At 44.6% G+C, this 21,089-nt stretch overlaps 1 protein-coding gene across 1 annotated transcript in view; it reads left to right on the forward strand.

Annotated features, from left to right (window-relative positions):
• The window catches only part of LOC138452676 (HAUS augmin-like complex subunit 3), a 471,927-nt gene that overhangs the window by 341,932 nt on the left and 108,906 nt on the right, over nt 1-21,089 (forward strand). Inside the window, exon 5 of the mRNA XM_069605028.1 lies at nt 9,064-9,297. Within this exon, the coding sequence (XP_069461129.1) occupies nt 9,064-9,264 (201 nt within the window). The 3' untranslated portion in view covers nt 9,265-9,297. The remainder of the gene's footprint in view (nt 1-9,063; nt 9,298-21,089) is intronic.

Here is a 21,089-nt window from a genome sequence, read left to right on the forward strand (position 1 = left end):
GCAAGTTGTTTGCTAGATTCATACTTCGAGATTTCAACAACTGGACCCGTGATGAAGGTATTAGAGATCCCTTCCAAACAGGCTTAATTTCTGGGATGGGCGCTTGTGTTAATCTTCTGACGTTATCATCTATGATCCACAGTCATCAGATCAGAAAACAAACATTGTATATGGCATGTATAGATCGAAAAGCTGCTTTTGATTCAATTTCCAGAAAACTGCTAATACACAAATTATTGCAACAAAGCTGTCCGCATTATATAATTTCCCTTATTAAAGATCTGCATGAGAACAACACGATGCAGGTTACATTGTCTGCTGACGGGAAACTCTCAGCTCCAATTAGCGTTCATCGTGGAGTAAGACAGGGATGTACTCTTGCATCAGCCATTTTCAATTTTTTAATTTCTGATGTATTTAAGGTCTTTCAAAACATACTAACTGACCCGCCGAAATTGGCCCAAAAACAAATACCATTTTTAATGTATGCAGATGACTTGGTCATTATATCTAAAAACACCAAGTGGACTCCAAAATACATTGGATGTGCTTGCTATATACACTCGAGACAACTTCTTAACCATTAAACTTGATAAATCTAAGATTATGGTATTTAATGTATCAGGCAAGCGCAAACCCAAGGGGAATATGTGGACTCTCAGAGAACAAAGCTTGCAAGTGGTTCGCCTCTACACCTATCTGGGTGTTCAAATAGGTAGTCAAGGAGCAACCGAAGCTTTTAAACAGCTTCTGATTGATAAGGTCAATGCAGCCAAGCACCAAACCAACATGATCCAAATGAGATACAGCAAATTTTCAGCCTTGCCTGAACTGACCTATTATCAACAGAAAGCCACGCCCATCTTACTATACGCTGCCGAAACAAGACCCATCTTGAATAAGGAGTTCTGGTCTCTGTCAGAAGGGAAATATTGGCGAGGAATCTTTTATTTTCCAAATTGTACTCCACTCCCTCTAATCTGATATGAACTTGGTCTCATCTCATTGTTTAGCAGATATACTTGGCACATGATCGCATTGTTCAGAAAGTGCATCATGACCATTCAAACTAACTCAGCACTGGGATTTCTAGCTGATTACGTGTTCACGTCAACTGATCTGTTCATAATCAGATGGCAATCCTATGTTATTCAAGTGATGGCCGAAATAGATGTATCTTTAACCATACTGCTTCAAAATCCCATGCAGGTTAAAACCAGGTTATTTGCAATGGACTGGGCTAACAATTGCGAGAAGTGCGCTAAATATCGCAATTGCGATCCAGAAGCTTACCGATTCAAAAAATATAGTATACCTGAGGCATACTTGGCTCAATCCCCATCTATAACACGTAGAAATGATTTTCTGCAAGTAAGGCTCAATCTGTGGCCAACAAGACAGGTTCTAATGTGTAGGAAGATCATTAATGAAGCCTCAAACATTTGTCGCTTTTGTTTGGATGACACCAAAAGAGAAGATCTACAGCACCTACTGGCGTAGTGCAAAGCTCTGTTACTGCAGCGTCAACGTCATTATAAAGCAATTGTCAATCAATATGAAGTAAAAACTTCCACCACTTTGTGGCAGATGATCTATTCTGACTTCTCTGTTAAAGTGAGAATTTCGAACCTTAGCGCTTTTGTATGAACTTAATTTGCGAGAGAATACTGTGGTAATGGGCTTAAAACTGGCCTCAAGTTTCGAATGTCCTACACAAAAACTTAATGTTGCTCTCTATTATGCAAATGGTCCTGTTTTGTTTTATTTTATTTTACTTTATTTTAGTTCTGTATTTGCACAGGTGTGTAATCTTATGCTGTGATCCTTTCTTTTATGATCCTTTTTATGCTTTGAAATGATGAACACATTTCAAGTGTTCTAAATATTATAAAGTTGATATTTTTCAGCTATAACAATAAAAAAAAAATAGAAGCCTCATTATTTAAACAGTCATTTTAATTAAGTATTTTTTGGAGAAGTGTTCCAAGGATTGTGGATCTGGTAGTGCAGTCTATTGGAGCTAGGTATTCAGCATATATAAATATACGGTGAAATGGCAGCGGCACAGTGTTAAGGTTTAGCTGGATTAGAGCCAACATTCTTATTGGGGTGATTGGCCCATACTGTGGTGGTGATGGTGTGTGTTTAGGTCTGTGGGAACAGTGCATGTGCCTGCATGGGATGAATGTTGTGAGATCAAAAACCCTTGAACTGGATTCCAAGATGGCCGCCGGAGCAGGGAGACGTGAGTGAGACGTGCTCCCGCCAGGCCTTTCAGCAACACTGCAATAAGCAACGATCCGGAGGGTGGCAGTTCCTACATCCGGCACCGAACATTGTCCAAAGACACAGGACGCACACCAGAGAAGTTTCCCTGAGCCCCGACATCCAGAGACGCTGCGGAGAGGAATCCCCCTCCCCCACCGCGCCGACGAACCATCCGACGCGGCCGAGGGAGCGGAGCGGCGCGGGGCGAGGTGGACCGCCGCGTGATACAGAGGAGGTAGACGGCAAGGACTGTCCGGGAAGGAGTGAGGCCCAGCACAGCAGCGCCCGCAGAGACGATCAGAGAGCCGGCGGCCTTGGAATCGGCGCCTTCCGACACCAGCAGAACTCGTGGAGGGAGCGGGGGAGAAGCAGGAGACGCACCAAACGCAACCCGATGCCCAGAGCCGAGGGGCACCAGCAGTAGTCCCCGGCCTGGTGGACTGGAAGGTGAGGCCTCCCCCATCCGCCAGATCTCCCCCCCCCAGTCCCCTAGCGAAGCGGCGGGCGGCCCCTGAGAGCGCTAAGGGGAATCCCACATCCCCCCACACGGCCATAACAGGCGGCGGGAACCACAGGAAGCCCTGACAAGATAACCACAACAAGGGAGGACCATTCCCCCCCCCCTCCTATGCACGACGGAACTGGACTGGGGACAGAGAAGCGCAAGGGGGAGAGTTAATCCCCCTCTCTAGGAACCCCCCCAAAAAAACCACCATCAGCCCAAACCGAAGCACGCAGCAGGCCCCTTCTAGGGCCACCGCTCAAGCTAACACCGCGCAACCATCGAACAGAGAGGGGTAGACACGGATGAGTTTCGCGGTGGTGATCATCTGTGGGAATTATGTCTAGAGCGAAAGTGAAGGGAGGGGGAACCCAACAGAACCAGCAACCAGTGGGCAGTGGAGACCCCAGTATCGACGAGAAGTAGGCCCCTGGAAGCCATGCCGACAATGCCCACGTCGGAAGCAGACCACATTGCCCCCAGCGACCTACCCCAACAAAAGAAGACATGCACTCCTGGTTTAAAGAGCTACAAGATAAGCTCATGTCGACAGTTCAGGACCAATCCGCCGCAATTAAACACGACACATCGCGAACCTGGAAGAAAGGACAGATACCCTAGAAAAAATAGTGCAAAACGCAGAAGAAGAGGCTCTACAAAACAGCGAAACACAAGAGCACCTCGTCCGTTTGACCCACAATCTGGAAACACATTGCGAGGACCTAGAAAACAGGTCCCGCAGATCCAACATACGCATTAAAAATATGCCAGAATCGGTCACGGACAGGGACCTAAGGAAAGCGGTGCTGGAGGTCTTCAGGGATATCATTGAAGCACAAGACTCGGAGGCAGTGGGGGTAGACCGCATCCATAGAGTGGGCCCAAAACACACAGGGGCACCAGGGCAGAGACCAAGAGACGTGTTGGCTGCTCTATCCTCCTACCTGCAAAAATAACTCCTACTACGGAGAGCGAGGCAGCTTGAACAAATCAGGATGAACGGGGTGGACATTCAGCTGTTTCAAGACCTATCTGCCGTAACACTCCAAAAAAGAAGAGAAATGGCCCCACTCACTAGAGAACTGGTCAAGAGAGAGATAAAATATAAATGGACATTCCCTTTCGGTCTACTGTTCGACTGGGAGGGTCAGCAGAGGAGGTTGACCACCATGGAAGAGGGGCTGGGCATCATGGATATCCAGACAGATGAGCCTTCGACCAAAAACCGAAAAAAGAAGGGGGAGCAGCAGAGCAGACCAGGGGGATGGGAAAAGGTCCGCCAGAAAAGGAAACGGCAAGGAAGGGGAAATGAAGAGTCAAATAAAACAAACTAAAGGACGTGAATCTACAGCTCAAGAGAATCGGTGCCCAGAGGCTGAACATGCTCTGCGGAACAGCAACCAATGATGGAATTCGTACTGAACAGACTCAGTAGGTCCGGTGTGGAACTGGAACGACTCACATCGAGGCCAACGGATGACGTGGGGTTTAGGACTCCCCGCAAAGTTAGCCTCGAGTCCACAGAGGGCAGGGAGTGATAGGCGGAACGCCAGAGCTACCTTAGGTACCCGGGCCCTCCTCTGGAGCACAAGTTGGAACAAAGTTAAAGTTTGGGGGACAATCATACAGTTTGGGGGGGAGGGGTGGGTGGGGGGTCGTTCCGGAAGTGAGTGGGGAATATTCAACTCGTGCAAAAAGAGCACCCAGAAAGGACAACTGAAATGGGGAAGATAAGATTCGTAACCTTAAATGTAAGGGGCCTGAACTCCCCCGTGAAACGGAAAAAAGTAGAGAACATGTTAAGGAAGGAAAATGCTGAAGTGCTACTGCTCCAGGAGACACACGTCAAAGCACAGGATAGGGGGAAAATTCGCCTCAGAGGCTATGATATAATGGCACACTCCAACGCAGTGGAGAAGAGGGCGGGGGTGATGATCGCAGTTAAGGTTGGTCTGGAAGCAAGCCTGATCGACAAACTCTCCGACAAAGAAGGAAGATTCGGTTTCGCCAATATCAAACTGCACAAAACCACACTGACACTGGCTTCCATATATGCCCCAAACACGGGCATAGATGGCTTCCTGAGAGACACAATGGGGAGGCTTGAGGAGTATGCAAAAGGTGAAATAATCATAGGAGGGGACTTTAATATGGCCTTGCACCCTCAGATTGACAGGAGCAAGGGTGGGCCCCACCACCAAGGCGCCCCGTCGGAACGACTTAAACGGCGGATGGAGGGTATAGCATTGTGCGATGCATGGAGAGAACACAAAGGTCAAACCAAGGGATACACATATTACTCACACGTCCACAATACGATGTCTAGAATTGACTACTTCTGGGTGTCAGTGGGGAATTTGGGTAAAATACAAGACATGGAGCTGGGACCCATCTCTCTGTCAGACCACGCACCCCTCCGGATGGATCTGTCGACCCCAAGGAAGGAGAAAGGAATTTGGAGATGGCAACTCCCACAGGAGATACTGTCAGACCCAGTGATTGGAGAATCCATTAGGGACAAGATCACAGAATTCTTCGAACACAACGATACTGGGGAGATTGCCCTGAGTACGGTGTGGGAGGCGTTCAAGGCAGTAATCAGGGGCCACTTAATAGCCCTCAAAGCAACAAGGGTTAAGCAAACACAGCAGTGGGAAACTGAACTGGAAAGGAAGCTGTCCAAAATCCGAACTATTGGCAAACCCCACCAGGAACTTAAAAAGGACACTTAAACACACAGAGGGGCAACTTGAACTCCTCCGCAGCAAGAAAGCTGAGAGATCTCTCCTATACCTCAAACAAAGATACTACATAAAAGCTAATAAGGCAGACCAATATCTAGCCCGATTACTCTCGTCAAAGCGAAAAACAATGACCATCCGGAACATTAAAAACGCAGAGATTTCCTGACGCGCACCGAAGATATAGGGGACACGTTGAGGGAGTTCTATCAGAATCTCTATGCTTCTGAACACCAAGATGAGGCAGACCAAAACAGATTTCTGACATCGATTCCCTTTCAAAAAATACCAGAAAAGACCAGAACGGAACTTGAGGCCCAGATAAAGGAAAGTGAAGTGAAGAAGGCAATAAAAGATCTTCCACTCAACAAAGCACCAGGCCCGGATGGCTTCACAGCCCCGTTCTATAAAAAATATGAACACCTCCTCACCCCCTTCCTCACTAGACTGCTAAACACCTTTAGAGATAGTGGGAATGTTACCCCATCCATGAATGAGGCCAAAATATTGGTGTTCCACAAACAAGGGAAAGATCCCACCCTCCCAGGCTCATACAGACCGATTGCCCTGATCAATCTAGACTCAAAAATATACACAAAAATCCTGGCAGCCAGGCTTTCCCCGCTGCTTCCCTCCTTAATTAAACCGGATCAATTGGGATTCATTCCAGGGAGGCAGACGCACGACAACACAAGAAGGTTAGTTCATCTAACAGAAACATTTAGCATATCCCTCACCCCTACAGTACTACTATCTTTAGACGCAGAAAAGGCATTTGACCGGGTAGAGTGGTCAATGCTCTTCAAAACCATGGCACATATGGGATTCGGGAACCAATATATTAATATGATCAAGGCCACTACTCCTCCCCATCGGCAAGAATAGCGGTAAATGGGGTGGTCACGGAGAGGGTGGAAATCTCTAGGGGAACAAAACAAGGCTGCCCGCTATCACCGCTCCTATATGCGCTGTTCCTAGAACCACTACTAATTAAAATCAGGGAATGGGACCAAATCAGGGGGATCGAGATGGCGGGTAAACAACATAAGGTAATTGCCTATGCAGATGACATGTTATTGGCGCTCGAACACCCATCCCAGTCCATCCCCGCGGCAATCCACCTACTTGAGTCATTCGGGAACATATCAGGCCTAAAAATAAACAAAAGAAAGTCAGAAATCTTAATCCTAACCGGGAACAGAGAAACACTGAACAGAGAAGCAGGGCAATTTGGCTTAAAAGTCACAGAGGAAGGCATAAAATATCTGGGTATAACTCTCACACAGAAGGTAGAGGCTCTATATAAAAGAAATTACCCCCAACTCCTGGCAAGAATACAAAAAGATCTAGAGCGGTGGTGTCCCTAAATATCTCTTGGTGGGGAAGAATCCAATCGATAAAAATGAACATCCTCCCTAAACTACTGTATCACTTCCAATCCCTCCCGATCGTGATCCCAGATTCCTTTTTCAGAGCCTTGGCAAAGTCAGTCTCGTCATTCATATGGAACAGGAAACCCCCCAGAGTAGCCAGAACAGTTCTCACGTCACACATCAAGGAGGGGGGCCTAGCGCTCCCTCACTTTAAGAACTACTACCAAGCGGTGCAACTATGGATCCTAAAAGAATGGCTGGGAGACAATCAGCGCACGATCTGGGTGACTCAGGACAGAGCGGTCGCAAGAACACCACTGGAGGACCTATTATGGAAATCAAAGCAACGTAGGCACCCAAACCTGTGCATCAGCGAGATCATGAAGGCCACATTGAATGCCTGGGAGTGGCAGACACGGAAAGGGAACATTACCACTGCTACGGCCCCGTTCACTCCAATTTGCAGGAATCCGCAATTCCCACCAGGGACAGAGCACGGCGCATACGAGAACTGGGAGGAAGCTGGTTGTAGAAAAATTGGGGAGATGTTCGTGGACAAGGAGATGAGATCCTTCGCCGACTGCAAAACATTATGGAACCTCACAAATGCGGACAGATATAAATATGAACAGCTCAGACACTGGCTGTCCTCACCCGAGATAACACACGCAGCGACGAGGGAGCTTACCGCTTTTGAAAAGTTTCTCCTTACCAACTCTGGAGACAGAAAACTAGTCTCCACTCTCTACAAGTTCATAAATACACAGGAGGAAGACATAAAGTGGGCATACATGAAAAAATGGGAAAAGACACTGGGAGAAGACATCGCATTACAACAGTGGCAGTCGCTATGGGCCGATATCCCCAAATTAACCCGAGCTGCCCAAACCAGAGAAATGTGGATAAAAATTATTACACAATGGCACTACACCCCGGAGAAGCTAACTAGCATGTACCCACACACATCAAACCGCTGCTGCAGAGGCTGCACTGACGCAGGCACGTGGAGACACATCTGGTGGGACTGCTCAAAAGTCAAATGCTTCTGGACAGAAGTAATATCCCAACTAAAAAAGATATATCCAGAAGCGGAACGATTTACAGAGAAAATCTGGCTTTGCGGACTTAAAGGGCATCATGCCAAAACACTCACTAAGGCGCAATGGGCCTAGTCATAGCGGCCTGGGCCACGATCGCACAGGGATGGAAGAAGAAAGATCCACCATTGCTATACACATTATTATATAAGGTATGGTCCCAAATGGCCATGGAAAAGATAACACACAATCTCCAAGTAACACAAGGCTCCTTCACAAAAGAATGGGGAGGAGTACTAGAATATCTCCAATCAGACTATATGGCACAGTGGTGCCCGCACTCCATAAAAATTACGGACTTTTTCACTTCTTAATTGATCCTGAGGACATTTGAACATGAACTTCTCTTCCGAACGGGGTGGGCGGGGGGGGTGTGGAATGGGAAGGTTGGGGATTGTTTACTTCTGTACTATCTATGAAAATAATAAAAATATGTTTAAAAAAAAATCCTTGAACTGCACCTCTTCCAGGTCTAGACCTCCTGCTTATTAATGCTCAATCCTAGTTGTTCAGGGATGGCAAATGTGTTCCTCTTGGTTGGAAAGCCATTTGCCAAGGGCTTGGGAAGAGATATATAAGCCTCATTACAACTCTGGCGGTAGCTGTGCCGTTAAAAACGGCACGGCTGCCGCCGGAGTTGGAATTTTTCCGGCACCCGTGAATGGGCAAGAACCGGGTCATGCCGAGGTAGGCGGAACCGGTACTTGCCCATTTTCGGGTGCCAGAATCAAGGGCCTCCTCATCTCCATTCTGCCCTATAGGGCTGAATGGGGATGGGGACGTCGGATGCACCGGCACATTCAGACATGTGCCGGTGCATTCGACGTGCTGTGCTTGCGGTTGCCTGTCAGCCCGCCAGGGAAAACCTGGCGGGCTGACCGGCACCCGCAACCAAAACACTTAGTATGGCGGTCCGGGAACCGCGGTACTGGTATGCTTACCGGTACCGTAGTTCCCGGACCGCCTGGGTCGTAATGAGGCGGGTCTTTATAACAAACAGTGTCAGTATGGTTGAAAATAACAGATTAAATGGAATGTGAAGCCCCTGCAAACAAACATGTTTCTTTTATTTTTATTGACAGGAGCTGTCCAATCCAACGGACAGACTGTTTGCTGTAGCGACTGAGCTGGAAGAGATTGTGAAGTTCTTTAAGACAAACAAATCTGAGAGGTGCAAATCAGTGGAAAATGAAGTTTGTGTACTGCAGAGAGACCTGTATGAGTATTTCTTCTTGGATCCCAGGACGCTTCAGAAGATTGTGGAAGAACAAGAGAAGAGGTGAACGCCTTCTGTAATGAGCCATTGACCGAAGAAGGTATGCAGACCTACATTCACAATATTGCACATCCAAATGTTCATACTTATTTTAACAGAGCAGTCTTTTTAATATTTTGTCCCGCTCTTGGTAACTTTGCTCAGTCGAAAGCACATGGAGTGGGAACATGCTTCTTCCATTGTGAGTTAGGTGTTTGCTTTGAAGAGGGATTTGTGTTAAATTGGTTGGTCCTTTTTGTGTACAGCACTTTCAGCTGAAGATTGATTTGGGTTTTGGATTCCTTCCATGCAGTCTTATGCTTGTGGCATGTGTCTTTGCTTTAAGAGCTGGTTGGAACCAGATGGATTTGGAGTTGTAGGTGAAGGCAAGATTCAGGAGAGCAGGTTTGTCAACGGAATTTGGTTAGCAGGATGCTCAGTAGGCGGTTTCCAGAAATTGCAGGTGGTGTTATGAGATATGGGAGATTATGTAAAGGGGATTCTGTTAAATCCTCCAAAAGGTTTCATTTTGGGCCTGAGCTGAGTTTGGTGTTTTTATGCTTTGCCAACAGTGATTAGGGAATCCATGCAAGGAAGAGTGAGTGAGTGTTTATGAGAGATCATAAGGCAGATCTTAGGCTGATTTCGAACTTGCTGGCGAAGACAGCAAATGGCTTTTGATGAAGAAAGCGGTGACTGAAAGGAGCGGTAGGTTGTGGTGATATGACATCTGAAGTTTGAGCCACTGTGTGACTGCTTGATGAAGCCAGAAGTTCTCCAAATATTCTCAGATTTGTAGGTCTCCATTTTATGAGAGACGATCAAAACCATTAGTTCCAGAATGCAAACAAAGAACTGAACTGGGTGAACTGTTCACACATGTATAGAAAATAACAAAAAACACAATTATGTACTTTGATTGTTCTGTGATAGTGACCCTGTAGATGAGGTGCAGATGGACTCCCCGTAGGAAGAACACTTTTTGGATGTCTTGTAACTTTGACGCCCCCAATGATGCAACATGAAACTATCCAAAAAGATAGAGCAGAGAACGTTTCCTCGGGATTTGTTAAGGGAGCAAAGTTAGAGGAGGAGGAGGGTGCAAACCATCAGTTTTGCCATTCAGTCTTCATAGACACATTTTTGGCCTTGCTAACAGCCTGAATGAAAGCACTGATTTTTGTGAAATCTTGGCGAAGAGAGGGCATCTGGTCCCAAAAGCGTACTTTTACCAGTTGGGTGCAATTGGCGTTTCCTGTGAGTGCTCGCTGACATATATCCTCCGATTGGCTAACTTGGCTTCATGTTCACAAATATTCTTCCAGAGTCTGGGTTCATGGACCTACTAAGGTGCAACCAAATTGGTTAGCTTAAAAACAACCAATGAGGTTAGTTGGGGGATAGACATTATTTTTTCAAAGGCCACTATTGTGGTCCACAGACGTTTGGACTCAGCGCAATTGTTGGAAAAAAAGGACATATTGAAGTCCACTGAGATTCTTTTTAAAAAAATGTTCGGGTGGTTAGGCGGGGCATGCCTAGCGCCAACCTAAGGTGACTTAGCTTGGCGGGGCTTGGAGCTTGGCCCAAGGCCATACACCAGGAAATGTAGCCACTGCCCATGCCCCCCCCCAACGGGGGCTAAAGTGGCCACTTGACATGGATGCCAGTCGGGTCCTGTGGCTACTTTGGTTGGCTTGGTGGGGCATGTGCCATTCCTGAAGGCTGTGCACCAGGCAAGGTGGCCAGTTCACGTTTGATTGATGCTGTAGATGTATTTATCTCATTACAAAAAAACATTGACATTCAGTGAAAATAAATTGATAAAGGGATGTTATGGTTAAGTAGGCCAAATAAAAATCAATTTAGTGAAAAAGCTTGTTTAAAGAGATATGGTTGCAACGCAGGAATGCCAAAACCAGAATGTGTGACCGGTATGCTTTATAAAGCAACCATAACTGCCCCACAGCTATTACCAAGCAACCTTAACTTGACTGACGCCATGACCTGCTCATGATGCCAGAAGCGCGAATACAAACGACATGAATGTAACCAAACTTTCAAAAAGACTTTAACAACAAAAAGACCTAATTAAAAGAAATAATTGCGTAGGAGGGTCCATTTAGGAAATCATCCAGAATATACAGCAAATTTGTCTTTTCTAGAAACAATATATAGAATAATATATAGAATAACCATTGCACCCGCAGATGGGAAGCAGGTGCAAGTGGATCTAGGTCACCTGGCGTAAGCCTTGCCCTCCTGGCGCCTTCCAGGTTGCCGCTCTTTTTCCCCATTTAGCAAGCCCCACCCACCTGGTGCCTTCGTGGTGGTGCCTTCGTGGTTGCCGCTCTTTTTCCCTAGGTACAAGTGGATCTAGATCAAATGGCCTAAGCACCACCCACCTTTTTAGCCCTCCCTCCCTTCCTTCCCGCTCTTAACTCTTAGATCAAGAGCGTCTCTTGCACAGGCTTTTGAAGTGAAGGACAGACGAGAAAAGGGCAATTCCTGTTTGGCCTTTTTCAGACAGGTGGACCCAGGGTCCGACCCCCTGCTCAGACAGCAGGTAAGCATGCACCAACATGTATTTACTCCCTCTGTCCCCACATGCCATCCCCACCCCCTTTGGTCACCCTATGATGTTCCCTTGTGCCCCCCCTCCCTCCTCGCACACAGGTGTTGCCAGTTTTGCTTGATTCTTCTACCGTGCTCGCCCTGCCCCCTCCCGCCTACTTCTGCAGGAGTCTGTCCTGATGCATTCTGGTTTCACCATCACCGTCTTGTGGCCAATGCTGGATTTGACTTTTATGGACTTCATTGATTCACGGTGTGTCACCCTTTCTCAACTCTCATGCTGGACTTCCTTTGCATCTTGTACTCATGGTGGCCCTGAACCATGCTGTTCCCATCTTCATCTTGTATCCTGGCTTGCGACATTATGTGTTACTACTGACTTCTGCAATTGTATTCGCTCTCCCCTCTTGCTTCTTCACTCTTTTTGACTGCTTACTCTCTGTTCTCTCCTCCTCCTCCCTTTCTCCTTTTTCCTATCTCCTCCCCTTACTTTCTTCTATGCACTTACTCTATCAGAATTGTCCCTGTACCTAGTATGATAGCAACCTTGTCTGCCTCAACCCCCGACCCCTTGCTTGTACCCCCGCCCCCTCCCGCAGCACTATCTGAAATATCGTCAGGCCTAGATAGTCACTTGTTTTGTTCCTCCCCTCCCTTTCTGCCCCCTCTCCCACACCTTTTGTTTTTCTCAGGCTCTACCAGAAATGCTGTCAGGCCTAGTACAGTAGTTTCCTGTCTGTTTCCATTTCATGGCAACTCTCCACCTCCCTTTCTTATCCATGCCTTAGCTCTTACACTATCTGAAATGTCGTCAGGCCGAGTACGATAGGTAATTTCACATCCTTACTGTTCATGGCCTGTAGGAATATCATTGTATTTTCCCTTGTTCCCTCATTTGCCTTGAAGCGCTTTGAAGCACATTGTGTATAGGTGCTATATAAATAGACTATCATATCATATATGCACTATAATGTAGCATTTATATCTTCTAAATATCTACACATTTCCTTCTCTGAGAAGCAAAAAATGATACTGCATGGTGAAAGTCATATCATAGACTGAAAATTCCCAATCTTATTTTGAAGTGAGTTTATTTCATATTGTGAGAGGTTTATGCTCACTACTTAATAAAATTATTTATGTTAAAAATGATAGATGGTGAAAACAATGTTATGAATATTGACATCCTTAGCTGACATAAGACTTACATGTGTCTTGTAATGAAATGCCCTCTCTTGCAACTGAAAATAGTAACTTGTTATTGATTAAATTCTATGTAGTATAGAATGAAAGAAAATGCACTCTGCTAACTGAAACCAAATACATGTTCATACTAACTGAATTGCATACTGCAAAGTCTGAAATTGTTTACTAAAAATACATTTGCTAAGGGTGAGATTAGGCATCAGTCACATGCCTCAGATGCTAAGTTGCATGCAAATGTTGCAGTAGGGTGTGTGTGGGCAAATGGGAGGGGGATTCATTTAAATCTCTTTATCCCTGCAATAAATAGCAGACTCCTCAGTGCTCTTCCTGGCAATCACAGGAAAAATAGTGGCACCACCTTTAGGCAAAGGATGTTGTACCTTGCATTGAGGGACACTTCCTGGAATCCACGCTCCATCTTTTTATCTTTCCTGCCCCTCCTGGGAAGAATCTCCTGCAGGCTACGGCATCATTCTGAACCTGATGTTATGGTGATGTCTCAGCTGCAAGTATGGGAGGCAGGTGGGGGCAGAGGGAATTATCAGCCTGTCGCTGTTTGAGAGGAGTTTGAGGCATCTTGGTGAGAAATGATAATTTGACTAACGACAAACCATGTATTTTAGTTCTGATAAGCTGTAGACGTACTTGAGCCACGGATGGAGCAAAACCACTGCCATAACCGAGAGAAGACTTGGTGATCGCAGTTATGTTCATGGGGGCTTTTTGGAGGAGAGCACTGATTGTTTGGCACACACACATAAAGCCTCATAAGGCCATGCAAGCAAGTTCGCCTCTGTCTGAGGCACAGGTATAAACAGTGACACACTCCACGTCTCATGAAATTATGTTTTGCTGCCTAGGAATCATGTGGGTGCTAGACTGCAGATCATTGCATGTAATTTATTTATTTATTAATGTGTTAACAGCTTAACATAAGCTTTTCACATATAAATCAATAAAACATTTTATAGAATAAAATTCTATTTAGATAAAACAAAAATAATATCATTAATTCATATCTGAAAGTAATAATAATAATGATAATGTAACTTATAAAATAGACATTCAAGCCATATTATAAGACTTACATGTCAATAGCTCGTATAAACCTTAACTAGTACAAACAGCCATAAGACTAGTTGTAGTCACAATAATAAAAATAGATAAAATGTCTCTATATAGCTATTTCTAATAACTTTTCAATTGTTAGCCATACATTATATACAGCAATATAGAGCTTCATTCATGAGCCATTAAGCGCTCTAAGCCAAAAATCTTCGCTGCAAATATGATCCGAATGGTGGACAAAGTCCCCATAACAAGTTGCATAGGTTTTTTGCATAGCCGAGCATCTAGTTAATACATGTTTTCCTGTTTCAATCACCATATTATTCATACATAATCGACAGGATCGTTCTATATTGGTGAGATTACTCATAATTCCGCTGATGGCCAATACCGGCAGTTGGTCCGTCCCCAATAATATAATAAAACGTCTTAATCGTGGAGAGGGGCATAGTGAGAGATAGGGAACCGGTTTCTTAAATACGTAACTCATATGTTGGACAAATTTATATCGTTTCAATTCTTCCAAGTGTGCATAGTTTTCAATCCAATCGTATAATTCTGATTTTTTAGATAAGGCACATAAGGTAGAAGTTCGAATGCTGTTATGCCTATTTGACCAGCCAATCTTTTCCAGATATTCCTCCATTTGTTTTTTCATGAGAGGAAATGAAGACGATTTGTTTATTTCCTTATGTAATGTATTCAGAATAGGATTTTCTGTGACTAGTGACATCTTCAAATATAGTTCAGCTCTTTTCCTGAGAACTTGTGCTTTTAAAGATATCAGGCCCAGTTCAAGTCTTAGGATAGCCATTGGTATACAGTTTGAGAGGCCAAGTAATTTCTTCCAGAATTTTCCTTCTAATATCTGGAGCCACCCCAAATCCATGAGCTGCAGAGCTCCTAATCCATAAGTAATCATAGGAGTTAGTACCTGTAGATACAGTTGTCGTGCTGCCCAGACTGTATATCCACCATAAGAAGTAGAGAAACGATATATTAGAGCACTGATTTGTGCCACTCCCGTGATTCTGACCTGCTTACACATCGCATATTGACCCTTTGGCTCTATTTCAATTCCCAAGTACCTATAAAAGGGAGTGTATTGGATTCCAAACCCTTGTATTTGTAGACACACTCTGGCAATTTTCTTATTGCTGATGACCATCATCTGGGTTTTGTCTAAATTAATAGTAAGGCCATTCCTATTGGCATAGCTCCATAATGCCTCTGCAGAATTTCGGAGACCTTTGATAGTATGGTCCATAATAACTATATCATCTGCATATGCTAGAACTGCACAGTGAGCTAGGCCAATCTTAGGTGGACAGGTATGGGATTCAGATAAGGCTTTTGGAATGTCATGAACAAAGAGATTGTACAATGTTGGTGCTGTCACACAGCCTTGCTTGACACCTCGCAATTGGTCGATCTTATTGGTCCTGTTACCCTTTGCATCTAATTTTAGAGAGACTGTGGTATCCCAGTGTAATTGTTTGAGGTAATATAATATTCCCTTTGGGCAACATAGATTTTCTAATTTGGTCCACAAGTCTCTCGGCACTAGATCAAAGGCAGCCTTAAAATCAATGAATAATATGTATAATGGAGGACTTCCGGGAGATCTGGCCTTATTCCGGAGTATATCCATTATAATAAGGTTGTGTACCGTAGAGTATCCACTCCTAAAGCCACATTGGAATTGGTCCAAGATCTTTTCTCTGTCCATCCATGTATGGAGCTCTTGGAGTAAATATGTCGAAAATAATTTGCCAGTGGAATCCAACATAGATAATAATCGATAGTTCAAGGGGTCGGTACGACTTCCCCTCTTATAAATGGGGACCAAAATTGCAGTTCGCCAGGAGTCCGGTATGAGGGCGTTTTTCAAAGTTTTTTCAAACAGTATTTTCAGAACCTCTGCCCAATATTTAGGGTTGCTTTTTAATATAACATTCGCTAGGCCATTGGGCCCTGGCGCTCTCAATGATTTGAGTTTATTGATCATGATTATCAATGAATCGATTGACACCTTAAAAGGAGGGGCAGGGCAGTTCCAGACTGTCGGCACCATAGTCAGATCAGATAGCTGGTTATTGCGACTTCTCAAAAATTCCTCCCAGTGGCCTTTGTCAATTGGATTTTTAAGACTACTATTCGTTTCGCCTCTGGCCTGTCTCAATAGACTCCATATGGAGCGGGAATTTCTTGTGCATAATATTTGAATTGTCTTTTGCCATTTAACTAATTTAGATGCATAGCGTTTTTGTCTAAGCCAGGATCTAAAGGCGTTCTTGCGTTTCTTACTGGAAATCAGATAACTACCGCAGGTGGTAGAGTTTTTCTGTAGCATCCTAAGATCTGCTCTTAAGATTCTTTTAGCGTCTCTGATTTCAAGATCAAATGTATTAGTTGTTTTGGCATCAGGAGCAATTATGTTGACATTCATAGCGGCATACTTGTGTAAGAAGGAAGTTATACTCTTTTCAATATCGTTGCTGGACATTCTGAGAAGAGCAGCATGTCCAATATTTGGCGTTTTGTTCATAGCTTCTACAGCTTTTGTGATATTTTTGTCTGACCAGCGAATATTTGAAGAGGTGTGGTTTGTTCTCAAATCGCCTATCGATCGAGGGCAGATATGATGAAGAACCAAATTAAATGTTAACAATAGAGAGGAATGGTCACTCCAATCGTTGTCACTAACCTTCATATCCCCAATCAGATTAGCCATTGATGGACTTACAAAGATATAATCTAGAGTACTGCAGGCTCTAGTATTTCTCCAAGTAGATTGACCTGGATCGTCACTAGGAGTTCTGCCATTCAGGATTTCAAAATCCCAAGCATTAAAAAAATTGAACCACAACAGACCCTCCGAATTTGCCTCCTTATGCCACATCGTGCCTGCATTCTTCAGCAAAGGGTTATTGGTCTTACTCATTGGACCCACAATATGACAGTTGAAGTCACCTACAATTGTTAATAGATTGTGGTCAGCATCTGCCATCCAATCAATCAGTAACGAATGGCATGCATCCCGAATGAGGTCTCTATGTGGGGATTCAGGTGGATTGTAGAGATTAATCACTAACATATTCTCCGTTTTATCTTTACCGGAGAGTTCAATCTCAACTGCTAAAACATATTTGTCAAGATTCGAGTGGATCCTCAATGATTTTAGTGGGTGTATGATTCCTGTTATAAGGCCCCCATACGGTCTTCCCTTGGGACCCTTTTTGGCTAATTCCTGATGAATTGAATATCCATTGAGAAGTACCTGGGTGGTGATCCACGTCTCTTGTAAACAAATACATGTTTTCCCCACTAGGAGAGAAGAGGAGCCCACTGCCGATAATAAATGGCTAAATCCCCGACAATTCATGTGATTAAACTTTGATCTCATTGGGATACGGAAAGCGACGGCAATGATTCAGCAAGCCATTTAAGCACATTTTGCACATCCGCTAGTTGTACTGCATTGCCTTTAGGTAGTTTCGGTGCTATAATTTCAACCACTTTAGTGCTAGGTGTTTGTATTGGCCATTGTGGATCAATTATATTTGGATCAGCATCTACTTCAATATCCACTTCCCGTAAGCTTGCTTTATAGCTGCAAATCAAATTAGCAGTGGCTAATAATTTACAGTGTAATGCGGAGGTATTAGAATTATTTGCTTTCAAGGGCTCCACATATTCGAAGTCTTCTGATCCCAGCACTCTAAGCTGTGGTATAGAATACAGTCTAGTCAAAAGCGCCGATCTAAAAAGCCAATCGTGATCGCTGTTTTGGTACAGGTTTTTAATAATACATATCCTTCCACCTTGATATGGTATGTTGTTGCCTTTGTCGTTGTTTTGGAGTTCCCCAGATGGAACAGATTCTATATCTGTTCGAGCTGGATTAGTTGGTATGGCATTTGTAATGTCAACTGCGAGGTTGTCCTTCAGCTCATCAATACATGTTAAATGATCGAAATCTGTCTCATCTGCTTGAGGTTCAATAATACTCTTATTAGACACAATCTCCTCAACTGTATTGTTGATAGTGCTCTTCTCAAGAATAAGCCAACTGGTCAGTTTATTCTCCCTGCTAGCAGTGCCTTTATTCTCTCGAGGTACCTTGCATTTAGGTTTTTTCTTGTCTTGTTTAGGGGTGCTGCCTTTGGTGGGCGTAGATATTTCTTCTTCCTGGTCCACTATGTCCGGTGGTCTTAAGGTTGCCATTTGGCGCTTTTTCCTCGCAAGAGCTCTTTTCACCAGTCTTCACTGTTTACGTGAGTAGAAGACATCCTTATTCGTTGTAGTGTTAGAATCGATGTCTTCGATCTCCGGGTCGTCTGGCGGGATGATCTTCTCTTCCTGGTGAGGCAAATCACTTTTGCCATTATTTGCTGATGGTAAGGTAAGAGTGACTTCCAATATCCTCCCACACATCTTTAAAAGGATGTTCAGAGCAAATTGCAGAGATGCAACTGAAGATTGCAAGTCACAGAGGGTTATCTGACTTTCCCCTTGATCCCTACCGCAATCAGGTTCTGAAGATTCCAAATGTACGTACAGGTTTGGAGAAGCTGATAGCCTGTTGTATGTTTCCCGCTGTGTATGAGTAGGCAGATGTTGATAGCTATCATTCTGGATAGCTGAATTGCTTACTGGATAAGGAGTCATAGATCTCTGCATAGATAAACACAAGTCCAATAGCGAATTGTTATCTATTACACTTTCACCCAGTGCCTCCATAGAGGTATTAATACCAGAACCCCCCATAGATTTATCCATCAGGAGTGAAGGTGTTGTAATATTAGCAGTATCAGGCAGCGAGAAAAAATCAGTGATTGCTCCTTTCTCCACAGGTGTTTCTTTGGATCCTTTGCTTTTATTTGATTTTATTATCGGGGTTCTGCTCTTCTGATTACGTAGATTATATCTCGTTGCAGAGCATTTCCTAACTGATAGCATATTAAGTCTTGAAATGCTTCTTTAATAGTCTCTAAAAACTCAGTGTCACGTGTATAGAGACGCAGTTTAGAACAGTGTATTAGCAGTTACCTGGGCTAAGTATGCCTATTAGCTCGGTTGCAAGTAACTGATCACAGTTATCCAAATGGGATTCAGGTAGTCACAGGAAGCTGATTGCATATAAAGTATGAAGGCCAGATCCAAGGGTGACCTACAGTCACCTACAGAGGTCGAACGTATGTCACTGCAGCCTACAGACCCAGGGCAAAGTACATATGAGGTCCTTCAAAATAGGACCCAGCAAGGGCCAAGTCAAACGGCCCAGAAACGAAAATAAAATAAAAAAGTAGCCGGGTATTATCTTACCAAGTGCCCAGCGATCGCCCTCACATGGGCGCTTATGCTGGAAGGCAGGTTTTAACAACTCCGGGCCGCCCTCCACTTCCCTGCAGGTCCTTAGGCCACCCGTGTAATCTCCGCCGCCACTGCAGCCACTGCTCAAGGACCGCCGTAATCCCAGGCCGCGATTCCGCGTGTAGCAGCCGCTTACTCACCGTTTGCCCGCCGCAAACCCCAATCACAGGGTTACAGCCGCTGGTGTAGGCTACGGTCGCTGCTGTCGGTCGCTACTATAGGCGTGCTGTATACTGGCGTAGCAGGGGATCGTGAGTTTCCTCAAAACTGTTCTCTCCCGCAGCCTTCGCAGCCTTCGCGGTTAGAGTAACGGACCCGTCAAGCGTCAAGCCGCACCACGTTCCTACGCTGGCTCGCGCTCGCGTAACAGAGCACAGAACTGGCCGCTTCCGACACTCCGACAGCTCTAGTATGAGACACTGCTAAATGCGTCTAATGGAAAGATCCACTAGAGGTGATGGTCTGTATCGTGTGTAAGCCTATCAGATTTGTACAGGTCTCGAATGGTGTTGTGTGTAGATGGGTCTCTAATCACCTTAACCCAAAATAGACCCACTACTTAAGAAGCAAGTGTACATTTGTCCGTTAAGCAAGTTTATTGTACAAATGGCCAGAAGGGGCTAGATGACCATGCAGCGTCAAACTAGCTCAAGTCTTCTCAAACCACACAAGTTGACACATTATATATATATATTTGCAACAGTTAAAACACTCCCCTGTATTTTGTTACAAGTCTTCCCCTATACAGGATTGGTCAAAAAGCTGTTCAAAAGAAATGCAATCTCCCCCGTTCTCATTGGTCATATTTATCTTAACTACCATCATCTGCTCTTATTTACAGCACACCCCTTTTTGGGATTTGTCCATAGTAGGTTGTGACATCGTTGCATAGTTACACATTCACATACAAACATAATTTGTTACAAGTTCCAGATGGCCTGGAATCTCTAACCTCGGACATGATGCACATGGTTTGCAAGGACACTTTTAACGACATGAGGAGAGGGGAGTGTTAATAAGTTCCCTTTGAACTGGAGATAACTATCTCACCAGCCCAGACTGCTGGTGTCCTTGTTTCACTTTAATCTAAACGACTACCAATTCAACACACATGGCCTCGGGACACAACCTGAGAAAATACTTGAAACCCATAAAGTGATAGAGAACTCTGCCCTTGGCGGCCATTGCACCAAGTTTATTGCTGGGTCATGAACAAATGGGCGGATTCCCCCTGGACAATAAATAACAAGCACATGTGGTAACTCACCATCTGATTTTATTGCAGCTGCTCATTACATTCCCTCGGCCTCCAACCCTGCAAAACCAGTTTTCCCAATTACACAGAGTAGATCGAAATTAAGATTTGTTAAGTAGGAGTTAAAAGCAGCTCCTGGGTATCCAACATTAACCAGTGACCAGGAGCTACCTCATGGAAACTAGTAGCTAATAATGATAATGATGTGTTATTTATATAGCGCCTTAATCCAAAGTGCTTTACTGTAAAGCTCACCTGGTTCCCTCGGAGGCGCGGGTCTTGGCTGGGCGGTGAAACCGTCTTCAATGTTAGGCGTAGGGTTCGTTTGGCTCCCTGGTTTGGCCCCCTTCTCACCGAAAGCTTGACTTGGAGGG

The sequence above is a fragment of the Ambystoma mexicanum genome, chromosome 4p (genome assembly GCF_040938575.1).
Source record: "Ambystoma mexicanum isolate Mex_15411 chromosome 4p, UKY_AmexF1_1, whole genome shotgun sequence".
NCBI classification, from domain to species: domain Eukaryota; kingdom Metazoa; phylum Chordata; class Amphibia; order Caudata; family Ambystomatidae; genus Ambystoma; species Ambystoma mexicanum.